The 16,452-nt window shown below is 41.0% G+C and overlaps 2 protein-coding genes across 15 annotated transcripts in view; one reads left to right on the top strand and one right to left on the bottom strand.

Annotated features, from left to right (window-relative positions):
* The window catches only part of DENND4C (DENN domain containing 4C), a 113,580-nt gene extending 102,841 nt beyond the window's left edge, over nt 1–10,739 (bottom strand). For 2 of the 4 annotated variants that reach the window (XR_011431207.1, XR_011431208.1), the window contains exon 1: nt 10,312–10,734. The gene's annotated coding sequence lies outside the window, so the exon portion shown is untranslated. Of the gene's footprint in view, nt 1–10,311 lie in introns of all 4 variants that reach the window. The other 2 variants (XM_023627416.2, XM_023627415.2) reach the window with 2 other exon arrangements.
* Nucleotides 10,740–10,762: 23 nt separating this feature from the next.
* Nucleotides 10,763–16,452, top strand: part of PLIN2 (perilipin 2) — an 83,864-nt gene continuing 78,174 nt past the window's right edge. For 3 of the 11 annotated variants that reach the window (XM_070248252.1, XM_070248251.1, XM_070248268.1), the window contains exon 1: nt 10,802–11,319. Coding sequence is in view for 2 of the 11 variants with exons in the window: in XM_070248253.1 (XP_070104354.1) it covers nt 11,252–11,319 (68 nt within the window). In the remaining 9 variants the exon portion in view is untranslated. Of the gene's footprint in view, nt 11,320–16,452 lie in introns of all 11 variants that reach the window. The other 8 variants (XM_070248253.1, XM_070248256.1, XM_070248250.1 and 5 more) reach the window with 8 other exon arrangements.

Here is a 16,452-nt window from a genome sequence, read left to right as displayed (position 1 = left end):
CAGAAGAACTAGAATGATCTACAACTAGGACATACAACTATGTGCTGGGGCTTTAGAGAGAAAAAAAAAAAAGAGGAAGACTGGCAACAGATGTTAGCTCAGGGCCAATCTTCCTCACCAAAAAAAACCCCAAACAAAACAAACAAAAAACTTCAGTGAAAGACACTGTTAAAGAGAATTGAAAAGACAAGCCACAGAGTGTGAGAAAATATTTGCACAACACATATCTGATAAAGCAGTGGTATCCAAAATACACAAAAAACTCTTAGAACTCAACAGGAAGAAAACAAACAACCCCATTAAGAAATGGGCAAAAGGGGCTGGTCCAGTGGCATAGTGGTTAAGTTTGAGTGCTCCGCTTCAGCAGCTTGGGGTTGGCTGGTTTGGATCCTGGGCATGGACCAACGCACAGCTCATCAAGCCATGCTGTGGCAGGCGTCCCACATATAAAGTAGAGGGAGATGGGCACAGATGTTAGCTCAGGGCCAGTCTTCCTCACCAAAAAGAGGAGGACTGGCAGTGGATGTTAGCTCAGGGCTAATCTTCCCCCCCGCAAAGAAAAGGGCAAAACGCCTGAACAAATACCTCATCAAAGAAGATATACATATGGCAAATACGTATACGAAAAAATACACAACATCATTAGTCATTAGAGAAACGCAAATTGAAATAACAAGTAATCAATATACACCTATTAGAATGGCTAAAATTGTTTAAAAACTGACAATACCAAATGCCGACGAAGATGGGAAACAGGAACTTTGATTTACTGCTGACGGGAATGCAAGATGAACAGCCACTTTAGAAGACAGTTTGACAATTTCTTACAAAGCTAAACATAAGCTTACTACACAATCCAGCAATCACACTCCTAGGTATTCACCCAAAAGATTCAAAAACTTATGTCCACGCAAAACCTACACACAATGTTTGTTTTATTCATAATCATCAAAATCTGGAAGCAAAGAAAATGTTCTCCAATAGGTGAATGGATAAACTGTAATACAGCCATACAATGGATGATTCTGTGATAAAAAGAAATGAGATATCAAGCCATGAAAAAAACATGGAGGAACCTTAAATGCACATCGTGAAGTGAAAGAAGCCAGTCTGAAAAGGCTATATCCTATGTGACTCCATTTATGGAATGTTCTAGAAAAGGCAAAACTACAGAAACAGTAGAAAGAGATCAGTGGTTTCCAGGGCTTTGTGGTGAGGCAGAGAGGGTTGCAGAGTTGAAGTACAAGGGATTTTTTTACATAAGTAAAACTATTCTGTATGATACTGTAACGGTGGATACATGACATTAGGCATTTGCCAAAATTCATAGGAATTTACAGCACAGAGTGAGCTTTAATGTATGCAAATATTTTTTTAAAACACTGAGGCAGTCAGAGGATCCCCTGGAGGAACGTGAAGTAGGTCAAGAGCATATAATTGTATTACAAACATATGAAACAACTTCACTGAAGTGAGGGGCAGGGAGGGGAGATGCTGACCAAAGTAACTTAAGAAATGGGTGGTATCTGTAAATCAAAGGCAAAAGGAACTGCAAACAGGCATTCTAGCTGATAAAACTGTTCCCCAAAGGGGTATGAGTTAACAATTCTGATACTGCTATATATGTACACTGGAACTGAACCATTATGTAGATGAACGATGCATGGTAGGAGCCAACTTTCTCACTGTCAGAGTAGGCATTTACAGATAAGCAAGAGGAGGAGGCTAGGATGATCCATATGGTAATGGATTAAAGTTGGAGACTCAGCATGAACTCATATTTAGCTTAATATAAATACAGATGGCTAAATATAGAAGGATTTATAGATATACATATAACAGGCTAATATACACAAGTATATTTCTTTGTTCAATCAGTTGAGAATGCCTAGAAGCAATGATACCCGAGTAGCAACCAGGACACCTAGTACCCAGATCTTGGTTTCTAACACCATTCTCCAATGAAAGGAACCAAGGCTTCTTGAAGAACTGGATGATTATAGGACTGGACAGGAAACACACAAAATGAGTCTGGAGCATTTTTCAGTGGCAGAAATCAAGTGCTCAGAAAACAAACAAGCAGGCAAACAAACAAACTCACACTGATGGGTGTACGTCAAAGGAGCCCAGGAGCCAACGGAAAGAGCTCTCAATAGCCAAGGCTGAAACAATTTGAGCAAAGAAAGTAGTATTTGATTATAACCCAAAGTATAAAATAAATATCCCTAAGTCCATACTGTCATAAGTAAATGCTATGACTAAATAAATAAATGAAAGAAAAGAGACAAATCTCTCATGCAAAAGAATTCCAAATAATTTATGTATTCTATCCTCAAGAAGTGAGTATAACTCCCTTCTCCTTCAGTGTGGGATGAGCTTAATGACTTCCTTTCAAAGAGTATGAAAGGAAAGAGGGATGAGGGGAGTAACTTTACGGTGGAGAAACACAGCAAACACTGCCTCAGCCAGGTAATCAAGATCAACATCAAAGTCATAAATCATGATGATAGTACGTACCCTGAATATGATGTAATGAAAAAGGCATTTCACTGTGATCTCCCTCACAAAAACCCACAATCCCAGTCTAATCCTAAGAAAAACATCAGCAAAATTCCAATACAAAATGCTTGACCAGTACTCCTCAAAACTGTCATGGTTGGGGCTGGCCCAGTGGCACAGCGGTTAAGTTTGCACGTTCCACTTCTCAGCAGCCCGGGGTTCACGGGTTCAGATGCCGGATGCGGACATGGCACCACTTGGCAAACACCATGCTGTGGTAGGCGTCCCACATCTAAAGTAGAGGAAGATGGGCATGGATGTTAGCTCAGGGCCAGTCTCCCTCAGCAAAAAGAGGAGGATTGACAGCAGTTAGCTCAGGGATAATCTTCCTCAAAAAAAAAAAACAAAAAACAAAAAACTGTCATGGTCATCAAAACAAGAAAAGTCCAAAAGTAGCCTAAGGAGACATGACAACTAAATGTAATGTACATGGATGGGATCCTGGAACAGAAAAAAGAACATTAGGTAAAATTAAGGAAATGTGAATAAACTATAGACTTTAGTTATCAATAATGTATCAATATTGGTTCATTAATTGTAACAAATATACCATGCTAATAAAAGATGTTAATAATAGGAGAAACTGGGTCTGGGGTATATGGAATTCTGTAATATCTTCTCAATTTTTCTGTAAGTCTAAAACTGTTCTAAAAAAGTCTATTTTCAAAAAGGTACAAGGATGCAAAAAGATGCAACATAAATTTTAATCATAAGAAAGCTAGAGTGGCCATATTAATAACAGGCAAAGGAAGATTTCAGAGCAGGGATAAAGAGGAATTTCATAATAAGAATAAAAGAGTTAATTCATCAAGATGTAATAATCCTAAGCATGTATATACATCTAACAAGATAGTGTCAAAGTATATGGAGCCAAAACTGACAAGGTTGAAAGGAGAAATAAACTGATCCACAATTACAGATTTCAACACTCCTCTCTCAGTGATTCATAGAACAGGTATACAGGAAATCAGTAAGAATACACAAAATTTGAAGAATGCTATCAACTAACTTGACATAATTGATATTCATAGAACACTCCATCCAACGACAGTAATACAGACACTCTTTTCAAGTACACACAGAAAATTCACCAAGATAAACCATAAAACAAGGCTGGATAAATTTTACAGAATATAAATCATACAGAACATGTTCTCTGACCACAATGGAATTAAATTTGGAATCACAATACAAAGACAGCTTACAAAATTCTCCAAGTATTTAAAAAGTAAACAACACTTTTCTAAACAATCCATGGATCAAAAAAAAAATCACAAGAGAAATTAGAAAATATATATGTACCTTTTGCTGAGGAAGATTCACCCTGAGCTAACATCTGTCACCAATCTTCCTCTTTTTGCTTGAGAAAGATTCACCCTGCACTAACATCTGTGCCAATCTTCCTCCATTGTGTATGTGGGTCGCCGCCAGAGCACGTCCACCAACAAGTGGTGCAGGTCTGCACCCTAGAACGGAACCTGGGCTGCTGAAGCGGAGCACACTGAACTTAACCACTACACCTCAGGGATAGCCCCTAGACAATATTTTTAACTGAAGAAAAAAATAACAGAAATCAATTTGTGAGATGCAGCTAAGCAGTGTTTAGAAGAAAATTTATAGCTTTTAAACACTTATGTTAGAAAAGAGAAAAGTTTTTAAATCAGTCATCTAAATGTCCATCTTAAGATGCTAGAAAAAGTGTACTAAACCAAGAGTAAGTAGAGGGAAAAAACTAAAAGAGCAGAAATCAATAAAATAAAAAATGGACAAGCAATAGCAAAAAAAATCCATACCTCTAAATTAGGAAAAAAGCAAGAGGCAGGTAGTACTAACATGAGGAATGAAAGAAGGTACATCATTCAGATCCTTTAAACATTAATAAGAGAATATTATAAATACTTTCATCCCAATAAATTAAATAACTTAGATGAAATGAACAAATTCTCTAAAGACACAAACCACCAAAACTGACATAAAAAGAAACAGGATTGCCAGCAACCACCAGAAATAAGAAGAGGCAAAGAAGGATTCTTTCCCAGAGCCTTCAGAGGGAGGATGTCCTGGCCAACACCTTGATTGCAGACTTCTAGTTTCCAGAACTGTGAGAGAATAAATTTCAATGGTTGTGGTAATTTGTTACAACAGCCCTAGGGAAACTACTACACATGTGAATAATATTTTGGATGTAGTGGAATTAAAAAATATATTAAATTTAATGTCACTCGTTACTTCCTAGTGTGGAGCTACTAGAAAATTTAAAACTACACATGTGGCTTACACTATATTTCTAGTAAACAGCACTACCCTAGCCAGTGGCAACAAGGGAAGAAAAAGTAAAAGATATACTGATTGGAAATAGAGAAGCAAAACTGACTTTCTCTGCAGACATTCTGATTGTATATGAAGAAAACCCTAAGGAATCTACATAAAATCCGCTGGAATTGAAAAGTGAATTGAGGAAAGTAACAGAATATAAGGGCAATATACGAAAGAATCAACTGTATTTTTATACACTATTAACAAACAATTGGAAAAAGAAATTTAAAAATACAGTATCATTGACAATAGCATCAAAAAACATGAAATACTTAGAATAAATTGAACAAAATATGTGCAAGACCTAAAATACGAAAATTATAAAAACACTGCAGAAAAAACTAGAGAGATCTAAAGAAATGGAGGGCTAAGCCATGTTAAAGTATCAGAGGACTCAATATTATTAAAATATCAATTCTTCCCATAAGCCTTTTTGTAGAAACTGGCAAGCTTATTTTACAATTTATATGAAAATACTACAAATCTAAAATAACCTAAAAAATTTTGTAAAGGGGGCCGGCCCTGTGGCCGAGTGGTAAAGTTCACACACTCCGCTGCGGCAGCCTAGGGTTTCTCTGGTTCAGATCCTGGGCGCGGACATGGCACCGCTCATCAGGCCACGCTGAGGCGGCGTCCCATGTACTACAGCTAGAAGGACCCACAGCTAAAATATACAACTATATCCTGGGAGGATTTGGGGAGAAAAAGCAGAAAGAAAAAAAAAGAAGATCGACAACAGTTGTTAGCTTAGGTGCCAATCGTTAAAAAAAAAATTTTTTTGAAAAAAAGACAATATTGGAAGACATTCACTACCCGACTGCAAGACTTGTTGTAAAGAAATAGTAATAAAGACAATATAGTATTGATATAAGGATAGACATACAGACCAACGGAACAGAAAAAGATCAGAAATAGACCCATACTTACAAAACATGAAAAGGAGTCAGAATGCATATAACCCCCAAACTAGTGAAGGGGGAGAAGGGGGGAGGGAGGAAAGAAGGATAGTCTACAGAATAAAATAACAAGGTGCTATGATAATAGCTGATCTCCCTAACTAGACAGTGTGATCAGGAGAGACCTCTCAGAAAAAGTAACATGTAAATGGAATAGAATGTGCAGGAGATCTAAGGGAAAGAACTTGAAAGTAAGCTAGTGTGACAGGTGCACAGTAGGCCAGAGATAAGGCTAAAGAGATACGGCTTTGAAGCCAGAGGGAAATGTATTATATAATAGTTCTCAATTCTATCTATTTTTTCTTATCCCTACCAAAGCTGTTCTCAATGCTCACCTAGATGCCTTCAAGATCTTCTAGCTGATGAACCTGCTAGAACATGCTTCTAGCTGATGAGCCTCGCTCTAGCTGTTCCCCCAACCCATCCCTCACAATAGAACCAAGGATATTTAACAGTTTAAAATTGAAGGGCTCCCTGTTCCTCACACTGTAGGATCTTAATTCTTATTTGGCTCTTAAGACCCTTCATGACACAGTCCCTACTTATTCCTCCAGCTTACTCCCCAGTTAAACCTCTCTAATCCACACCAAACACAAGTACTTCCCTCTGCTCCTATAGCACCGTCTGCTCTATTCTAGAATTGTCATCTTGTAGTTATGGTGCTTATTTATAAGACTTCTTAACCTACCAGACTTTAATAGTCAGACTATATGTTATTCACCTTTTTACCCCTAGCAGATAGCATAGTACCTATTTAACAGATGTTTTATTCAATAATTAAAACAGAGACTCAGTATCTAAGCATCTCTAAAGATATAAATGAACTGCATTTACACAATTAAAAAAACTAGATTCAATAATCCTTTAAAATATTTCAAAGATTTTTAAAAATTCTATAAAATGACTCTTCTATAAGCCAAAAGATTATGAATCTAGATTTGCAAATATTAGGTTTGGTTGAAATAAGGTACACTGAGAAACATTTATACCCCACATTATGACCATAGTATTAAGAATCTTATAAGACTATTACTTATTATATTGTAAAAGTAAAATGAATAGATACAGAAACTTGCAGCAAGTCAGCAACAAGGAGAACGATGAATTTATGTTTTGATTCCTACTCAATGAATTCAAGTCACACACGCACATCTACAGTTTTTTACCCTGCTTCAATTCAGTTCTCAAATACTATATTATAGGAGCGGTAATGATTCACTGCAAAGGAAGTAGTTCAAAGAATGTTTACTTTTTTGAAGGTTTAAAAAGCAATTTGGCGGGCCAGCCCAGTGGCATAGTGGTTAAGTTCACACGTCCACTTGGGTGGCTCAGGGTTCATAGGTTTGGATCTCAGGCGCAGACCTGAACACCACTCATCAAGACATGCTGTGGCAGCGTCCCATGTACAAAAGTAGAGGAAGACTGGCATGGATTTTAGCTCAGGGACAATCTTCCTCTCACACACACACACAAAAAGTAATTTGGCTTGGACCACCATATTAGCAAAATGATTTCATTATAGCATTATTTTAAGAGTAAAAAGGTAGAATTAGTAAAATGTTAAAAGATAGGAAAATGGTTAGATAAACCGTGGTAGTAAAACTTGGGACTACTAAAAAACCACAAAATAATAGTAATACACAGCACCAGGGAAAACATGTTATGTTTAAAAAGACAACGGTATGAATATTAACCACAGAATTATAAGTATAGACAGGATTAGTATATTAGACTAATATATTATGCAAGTACAATCGAATTAGAGTACAGAAAAATGTATTTATAAGATAGGTGAGAATTACAAATTTTCTCCTCCTGAATTTCCTTTAATCATATTATAGTCTTTTCCAATAAATGGTTTTCAAATACCACATTAAGCTCGATTACACTTATATGTAAGTATTATGTACTGACATTAGAAAAATTTTTAAGTTTACCAACTACCTAACATCTTCCCACAAAATAATAACTTTTAAATTTCAAATAATAAAATTATCTGATTTTGGAATGTCCTACAATGATGCTAAAGACCTACCATTTTACACCAGTTGTCCTATTTAAAACTCTTTCCCCAAGTTTTAACTCTTATAATCTCCAATTCCAACAAGGCATCCCATTGCTACAAGTCTGTCAAACGGACAATCTGAAAGAGGAGGTCCAAATTGTGGCACCAGCATAGAGAAGACAAAATTTTAATCCATGTATCATGAAAGTTTATTTGCTCTTACTACCCAGGTTTCAGTAAGCATATTATACTGGAAATTCAAATTATAACAGAAATTCCATTTCTGCAAATCAGAAAGACCAAATGCGACAACCTGCCTCTGACTCAGCAGTTTTCTTTTTTACTTTACAACCTGTACTTAGGTTGCAAGGGTAAGACTGAAACCTAACTTTCAAACGGAGCAGCAAAGCCAGTGCAAAATCAATGTTTGTCTTGGCAGAAAACTCCAATGAAAAGATGAGATGTTTTGGTCTTAACTGACAGATACATACAGAGCAAAGGTGCCTTGTCGGGTTATTATTTAGCATGCAAAATCTGTTGTGTATAGCTACAAATTAGATTTTATTGCAGATACTTAACATGTTTCTTTAAAGAGAGCAACTCAACCAAACAACCTTCCAAGTCTGGCACCACGAACTGCCATAGCCTCCACACCACTGCAGTTCCTTGTAATTTAAAACATTTGCCTTTTAAGAATAGTCTCCACATACCAACTCTACCACCAATTTCCTCAGCTGAAGAGCTCAAGTTTATACTACAAAATACTATATTTATTCTCAACAACAGAATGCACTCATTTACAAATTATACAAGAGCAAATTACTCCAATATACAACTTCAACATTTCTAGCATCATAACTTCTCAATTATCCAAATTAACAAGCCTGAACACTAGTACAGTAAGTGAGTTACTATGGCCAAAATCAACCGACATATTACCAGTTCACTAAAATCATTAATATAAAAGGTCAGATTCCTAGTCCCAATCAACTATTTTGCAAAATGGCCACAGGAGATACCAATGAGGGGAAAGTGTGGGCGGAGTTTGCCATGACTAAGGACATGAGTCAAAGGCTCTACATGAGAGGTAGACCAACCTCATGAAAATAAATCTAAATTCATCTCCGAGTTCAGTCTCACAGCAAGAAAGCAGTTTACCAACTTTTTAACAGTAATACAAAGAACAGGGCAGAAAATAAAATATAGGACGGTATTCTGTCACGGTTATATTGATCAAGAACAGGAATCCTTGAATGCTCAGAGATGTTTTTCTTTTGCAACTAATTTTGCCCTTATCACGTGTACACAAAAAATCATACATCACTCTGCATTTCAGATAGCTTAAGACACATGATCACCTCAAACCAAATACTTACTGAGAACTCACCACTTTAGCACTAACATTCTCTCCTATCTTACTCTATCCTTCATTTTCTAAACCCGGAGACCGGAAGGGAAGACCTACACCCACCGTAAATTAGGGTCTAGGGAGAACGCTTTAACACGGTTTTGCACACAATTAACCAGGCTCAGTAAATCAATTTCCTAGACTACAATGCTTGACAAGCTCTCTGAGGCAAAAACACAGATAGCTGAGTGTTCATTACTGGAGATGACACTCTCTTACATTTCCACAAGTAACTTTGGTAACTGCCCTAAATTTTCCCGTGTGAAACAAACACATAATGGGGGAGGGGGATACTATTTAAAAACTGGGTCATTCCTTATTTGTTCTGATGGGGCATGGTCTTTGGGAGGGAAAAGGTCTATGAAGCAGAAAAAGGGAAGAAACAAGGACATGACAGCATCCTCAATGCAGCAAAGTTACAACTCTTTACAGGAGTCAGCACTAGGTGCTCATTAGTTGGTTTCATTTGTGTTCAGTCACTCGGAGTTGAATGGAACCTGCCTTCCTAAAAGTCATCCCCAACAAAGAAGCCCTGAGGATCGGCCACTCTTAGGCAGAGGAGGAAATGCGCTCAATTCACCTGCGACACCTGCCCGGGCCCCCGGTTCTCCCCGCACCCTCTCCCGATCCTTTTCGACACCCTGGGCCCTAGCTCTCCGCCCGCTCTGCCCCAAAACCCCCTCAGGAACCCCCGATTCCCACGCCGCCCCCACCCCGCCCCCACCCCACCCCCAGCCCGCGGTCCCGGGGCCCAGAGCCCCAGCGCTTCCACGCAAGTGGCTCTCGGGAGCCCGGGCGGCGGCGCGGGGAGGCCCTTCCCGGCGCAGCCTCGCCCCCAACACACCCCGCAGGCTCGGGGGACTCCCCGCCCCCGGAAACCGCGGGGAAACTAGGCCAGGAATGCCAACCCGGCCACTCTCCGCCTCCTCGGCGACCCCCCGTAGGCCGGCCATTGGAATCAGCCCGCCGAGCTGCTACCTGCCCGGCGCCCTCCCTGCCCGGGGGCGCGGACCCGGCGGACGCGCGGCGCAGGGTTCCTCCGCGAAAGGCCCTCCGCCCAGACTCACCTGCCGCGCGCTCCTCCTTCAGCGCCCCCAGGACACAGCCCCTTGCTGGGGCATGAAAGCGCCGGCTTCGCGGCCTGGGCGCCCTCGGCAGGGCAGGGCGGGGGACTCGCTCCGGCGGCCGCCGCCGCAGCCGCCGCCGCCACGGCCCGCTCTGCGCCTGCGCCGCCTCAAGGGCTCGGACTCGAGGGGCGCCGCAGGCAGTGAGGGGTAACGGCCGGGGTGCGAGCTCGCGCCGGCGCCCGGCTCACGCGAGGCCCGCCGTGCGGATGGCGGCTCGCCTAGGAGCTCTCCGCGGCACGGCCGCCCGGACAGCGGACGGCCATGTTTCTGTTCCCTTTTTCTTTTTTTCTCCCCCTCCTTCCGCCCCTTTCCACAGAGGAGCACTTTCCTTCCCCCCTCCCTCTCCCTTTCCTACTGCGGGGGCGGGTGGAAAAGGGCGTGGGGGCGGGGCGGGGAAGGGAGGACGCGGGGGGCGGGGCAGCGCTCGGGCCCCGCCCCCCGGAGGGCCGAGGCCGCGCGGCCGGCGCTCCCCTCCTCCGCCTCCCGCCGCGACCCCTGCGGGGCGCGGGGTACCAGCCCTGCCCGCTTGCGAGCCCCGAGCAGACGCCGAGCTGGGGAGGAGGGGCCCAGGGCGCTGCTTCGCACCCCTCCCTGTGGGGCTCGGACTCGAGGGTGGTGCGGCTTTATTGCCGTGGCCTCGGGCAGGTGGCCGCTGCTCCTCTCGGGTTTTTCAAAGACGGGGAAAGTGACGCCGAGTCGCTAAAAGTCACTGAGGAGAGTGCCGAGAGGGATACAGGTCTCTCTGGACGAGAAGTTTCCTTCTTAGGGTGGGAGTTGGAATTCCCACGCATCACCGGGGGTCTCCGGAGAGAAACCTGCTGCCTGGCGCTTCCCGAAGTCCCTTCCAGGCTGCAGCGCCCCGGTCGCTCCCTCGGCCGAGATGTCGGGATGGGAACTCCCAAGGTGGAAATCGCTTGTTTCCACAATCAGTCCTCTCCTGCCTCCTAAGTAAGTGCAGCCTCATTATCAACAGCGGACGCGTGCAAAGTCGTTTCGCCTTAATGCAAATTTTGCGAGGTATTTTTGACAACGTTTTGAAGTTATTGTAGTGAGAAAGAGTAACTACTTATTCAGGAAGAAGCAAATGGTTTGAAACAAATGAGAACTTTTTCACCTCCTAGCCGAAAAGAAATTGGCGAGTGACTTCATAGATTCCATGGCAGGTGAAAATTAGGATTGGTAGGGATTGTGCACAACTGATAAGTAGTCACAGAGATAATGATCATTTTCCTGAGAATTACTCCCTCCTTACTTAATCTGTATTTTTGCCAGAAAGTACGAGATTAGACCTTGGGCATGAAGGCCCTGTTGTCAGTTTACTTCTGAAGTTTATTGTATATATGGATAATTTGAATTTTGTAGCCAATAGCAGAAACTGTTTTCCTAGCCACATTAGGAGTCACAATTGGTTCAGTAGAAATGCACAGCAATTGAGTCCGGTTAGTAATGGTTTGGAGTCAGTTTGAGCCCCGTGGAAACCAGTCTTTGACGATCTGGATAGAGGTTTAAAAAGGAACTAATACTTAAAAATTTAGCTTGTACACTTCTTCCTTTTTCAAGGGCAAAATTAGTGAATAGTTTAAAAACATTGAATATAGGCAAGATTTCTTAATGGACACATTTCATTAACACTCACAGATTGAAAGCTTTTTCCTCTTTCCCCAGTTTTTTGCACCCACAGGAATGAAAAATGGAAGCCGGAGTATCTCTTCCATTTCCTTGACAGGGTTTTCTCAATTTGCAGTGTAAGATTTAAGAACTTCTTTAATTTTTTTTCACTATTTTAATTGTCCTATAGATTTTCATTGCCATTTTCCACCCAAAATTTCATAGAATGAATTTGAATGTTTTGGGCCTAATTTTTTGTCTAAGGTAGCTGTTCTTAGGTCTGAAAGTCTTTGATTCAGCAGCCTTCTCACCTGCACTCTTAAGTGCCCAGGAATCAAATAAGTTCATTTTAATTTTCAAACATAAATATTAGACTGTCTAAAAAAGTGGGAGGGGGAGCTGGGGTGTCCAATAGCAATATAATTGTTAGAATTGTTAGACTGTCACAGTTTGGGTTGAGCCTGGATAGATACAAGAATGCTTAGAAGAATCAGCCCATTGAAGAGGGGAATAAGGACGTCTGACTGAGCACGGTCACTCTGCAGATTTCTGTGGATCAGCAATGCAAAGGAGTTGAATGGAAATGTTAAAAATTTTCTTAAAATAAGCAAGATATTTTGGGCAGCCATTTTCAGTGCTGTAGCTGCCATGTTATTTTTGTCTTCCTGTTCTCTTCAAAGACTTCTAAACATTGCTTTTCACAAGAATATTCAAAGACCTTTATACATCTATACTTTTTTATCTGTTTTATTCAACTCTGTGTTTAACAGAAGCATTATAAATCTAGTAGTTTAATCTGGTTATTGTAATTAATTATTTTTGTAATTTATTAATATCTGAATTCTACACTAGACTGTAAGCTCTGTGAGAGCAGGGTTCACATGTGTCACGGCTGTGTATTCACATGTCATAGTCTCTTCTGGATCCCCACTCCCTCACAGAGTAACCAATATATGATGAATGGCTGAAATTAATCTGTCTATGGTTTCCTCACTTTCTTCTACTCTGTCCTTGGCAAGTTACTTAATTTTCCTGGTCTCTCAAGTGGGTAGAATGATATAAGAAGTGAAATCATTTATTAATTTACAGTTAAGCTATAACTATCAGTTCAGTAATCAATACTTGGCGCGTGTGATGAGCAACCTCTCTTTGTAGCTTACAGTGATCCCTGCCTCCCGGTTTATGCCTTTGTGCAGTCCCCCTCCATTGAGTGTGGGGCGGACTTATTGACTGGCTTCTAACACACACAATACATCAGAAGTGATGAGACGTTTCTAACAAGGTGAGGTTATAAAAAACGCTGTGGCTTCAGTCTTGGATTCTCTCTGTCTTGTCCTCTTGGCTTGCTCACCCCGAGGGAAGCCAGCTACAATGTCATCAGGTAGCCCTGTGAGTGAGTTCAGAAGTGGATTCTCACCAAGTCAAGCCTTGAGCTGACCGCAGCCACAGCCAACACCTAGATTGCAGCCTCCTGACAGGGCTGAGCCAGAATCACCCAGCTAAGCTGCTCCTGGGGTCTTTATTCACAGAAACTATGAGATAATACATCTTTCTTGTTTCCAGCCACAAAATTTGGGGGTAATTTGTTACACAGCAATAGATAACTAATACAGCACAGTAATACCTGGAAGATAGCAAGTGGTCGTTAATGGTAGCTCTTCCTTTACTGAGTATAATTGGGTTCAGCATATAATACTTAGTATCCTATACTGCTGAGTTTACTGATAGTGTTTACAATTGCAGTAAGGGAAGGTCTCCAGGAAAAGTGGGAAGACTGACTATCTGATCTGTTATTTGTAGACTATCTTTGCTCCAAGAGAAGTCATTAAAATATATTTCCTATGATGTCTAGGATTTGCTTCAAAGTAATAGAGTGCCAGCAGGAGGGTGAGTAAGTAGCAGGGAAGGAAAATAGAATTGAACAGTTGTTGAAGTGGACTGTCTGGTACTTGAGGACTCCTCATATTGGTCTCTACGTTAGGTGTCTTTTTGAAATTTTCCGTGATAAGAAAGTTGTTTTGTCTTAAGTGTTTCGTGGAATTATAAGTTTAGAGCTGAGGAGAATCTTTAGAGACCATCTATTCTAATTAACTCATTTGCTAGATGGGGACATTAAATCCCAGCAAAGTTTATTGGTTTACCTAGAATCTCCCAGTCTCAGTTTTGGTGATTTCATAATTGAGTATTGAGGAGAAACTACTAAATTCATAGCTCTTTATTTTCCCAAACAGAATAGCTTGCTCCAGATTTCCTAGATAGCTTCCACTGCGTGAAAATCTGAGTGTGATCCGCACTTCCCGATGTATAACCCACATGTTGTAGACTGGCAAGTTATTTGGTCCCAGCCCCTCACTCATCAATTTTCTAAAACATAGGGTTTGAAGGCCTGGTGATTCACAGCAGCAAGCTGCTCTTAGTTATTCTTTTAGAAAGAGTTTTAAGTAAGAATGACATCAACAAACACTAGATCTGCTTTAGCCACATGATATCTAAATGACCCAGTGTGGTTTGCTTTCCACAGGGAGCATGAGCATATTTTTCTCTTTGTGCTGCGCTCCAGTATCTTATCTGGCTGGGCACTGTGTCTCAGCATTGTTGGAATGGGCACATCTAGAGTCTTTTGGAGTTGCTCAGCACATTCTTTCCAGCTTTCTTTTCCAGGCCTACCAGCCAAACATGGCTGAACAAGGAGTGGGAAGGACTGGCACAAGGCTCTGGGTCTCAAGTCAGAGGAGAATAGGTGATGCTGAGAACAATGTCCCAGCATATCATAAAGAAGAGTGGGATTAGCAGAGGGAGAAAAACAGAGAAAGAGAGAATGAGTAGAGAGGTTGAGCAGGAAGATAGTCTATGTGAATATCTGAGACACAAGACCTGCTGCCCATGGCTGACTTTGATGGGCTTCCTACAGTGTTTTAAGTGGCGGGCATAGTCCTCCACCCTCAGTCTTTCCCCACTCTTGGGGCTCAGCATCTGTGCTAACATGAACACTGCTTTAGCACCTAACAGCTCCAGATATGGCCAGTCTCCCTAACTGGCACTTGTCGATATCCATCCATCCAGATATGTTCCTACTTTCCCACCTTACAGGACTGTTGCTTATCCTGATGAGAGCTCAGCTCTTACCTGCCTCCTCCAAACCCCTTTCTCCGAGCCTCGGTTCTGGTATTCCTCACCTCATAGCAAATTGTCCTGAACACAGATCAAGAAATACATGTATTCTGTATTTCAAAGATTCATTTTTAAAAGTATTTTATTATAGAAAACAATAAAACATAAGCATTAACAGAAATAGTAGTATAACGAACTCTTCTGTCTCCATCACCCAGCTCCAACTCATAGTTTCATCTTGTTTATCTATCCCCTCACAAACTCCCCACTCCTCCGTAAGTGTTTTGAAGAAAATACTCAACATTTCAGTTAATCTGTGAATATTTCAGCATGTATCTCTGAAAGATAAGGACTTTAAAAAAAGATCACAGGGCCATTAAAAATTATTTTAATTAATGTTTTATTAAAAAATTTTTTAATGACAAAGAACCTAGAAATATTGATACTGTGTCCTTTCTCACCCCTTCTCACTCCTCATGGATCTGTCTATTCCCTTGGATACACTCCTGCCTGAAGGGTTGGAGTTTGCCATACGCGTGTTTGGTTGGTGAATTGGAGTGTTGCTGTCTTAGTCCTAACTTTTTTCCAGCTTTCTCCATGCTTCAGAGAATATACAGTAAGGACTCTTTCCTTTGAAGTTTTCCCCCCTAAAGATGTTTCATTATTCAGATAAAAGACTCCATAATATGTAAGAATCAGAAACTGCCTAAAAATCTCGAAAGTAATACTCAATTTCCAGCTTATATTTAATCTGAGTTCACTAGGCTAAGTATTGTTTTACATGTCCTGACAAAAAGAGAATTGAGATCTGGTGCTGATAACCCTTTAACACTTGTTCAAATTTTCCCGTAGTTTTATTCTTCTTTTCACACAGAAACGGAGAAAATGAACTAAGGTGAATACTAGAAGGTGTCTCTAAAAAGGATCAATAGAAAACAGAATGATTTCAAGCCCTTTTTGTTGTTCCAGGTTCAAGCTCATCTTTCATTAAGTGATCTCATTCGTCTCAGTGATGTTAATACTATCCATGTGTTGTTCACTCTCAAATTTACTTCTCCAGCCCAATTTCCCTGAGCTATAGATTTAACCATCAAACTATCTCCAGTGTCTAAATGGCATCTCACACTGTACATTTTCAAAACACAACTCTTAATTCCCTCACTGCATTGCACCGCCCCTCAAAAACTATTCCTTTTTAAGCTACCTCGTTTCATTATGTGGTATCATCATTTCCTCTGTCTTGCCGAATGATGTCCTCCCCAACCCCCAGATCCGAATGTGGATCACCTGAACCGGGGGTTAGAGAGGACATCAGTTGGCAAGGTAGAAGAGAAATGGAGCAGGGGTCAACACTGGGAGAAC

The sequence above is a fragment of the Equus caballus genome, chromosome 23, assembly GCF_041296265.1.
Source record: "Equus caballus isolate H_3958 breed thoroughbred chromosome 23, TB-T2T, whole genome shotgun sequence".
Classification (NCBI taxonomy): Eukaryota; Metazoa; Chordata; class Mammalia; order Perissodactyla; family Equidae; genus Equus; species Equus caballus.
This window is presented reverse-complemented; position numbering and strand designations above follow the sequence as displayed.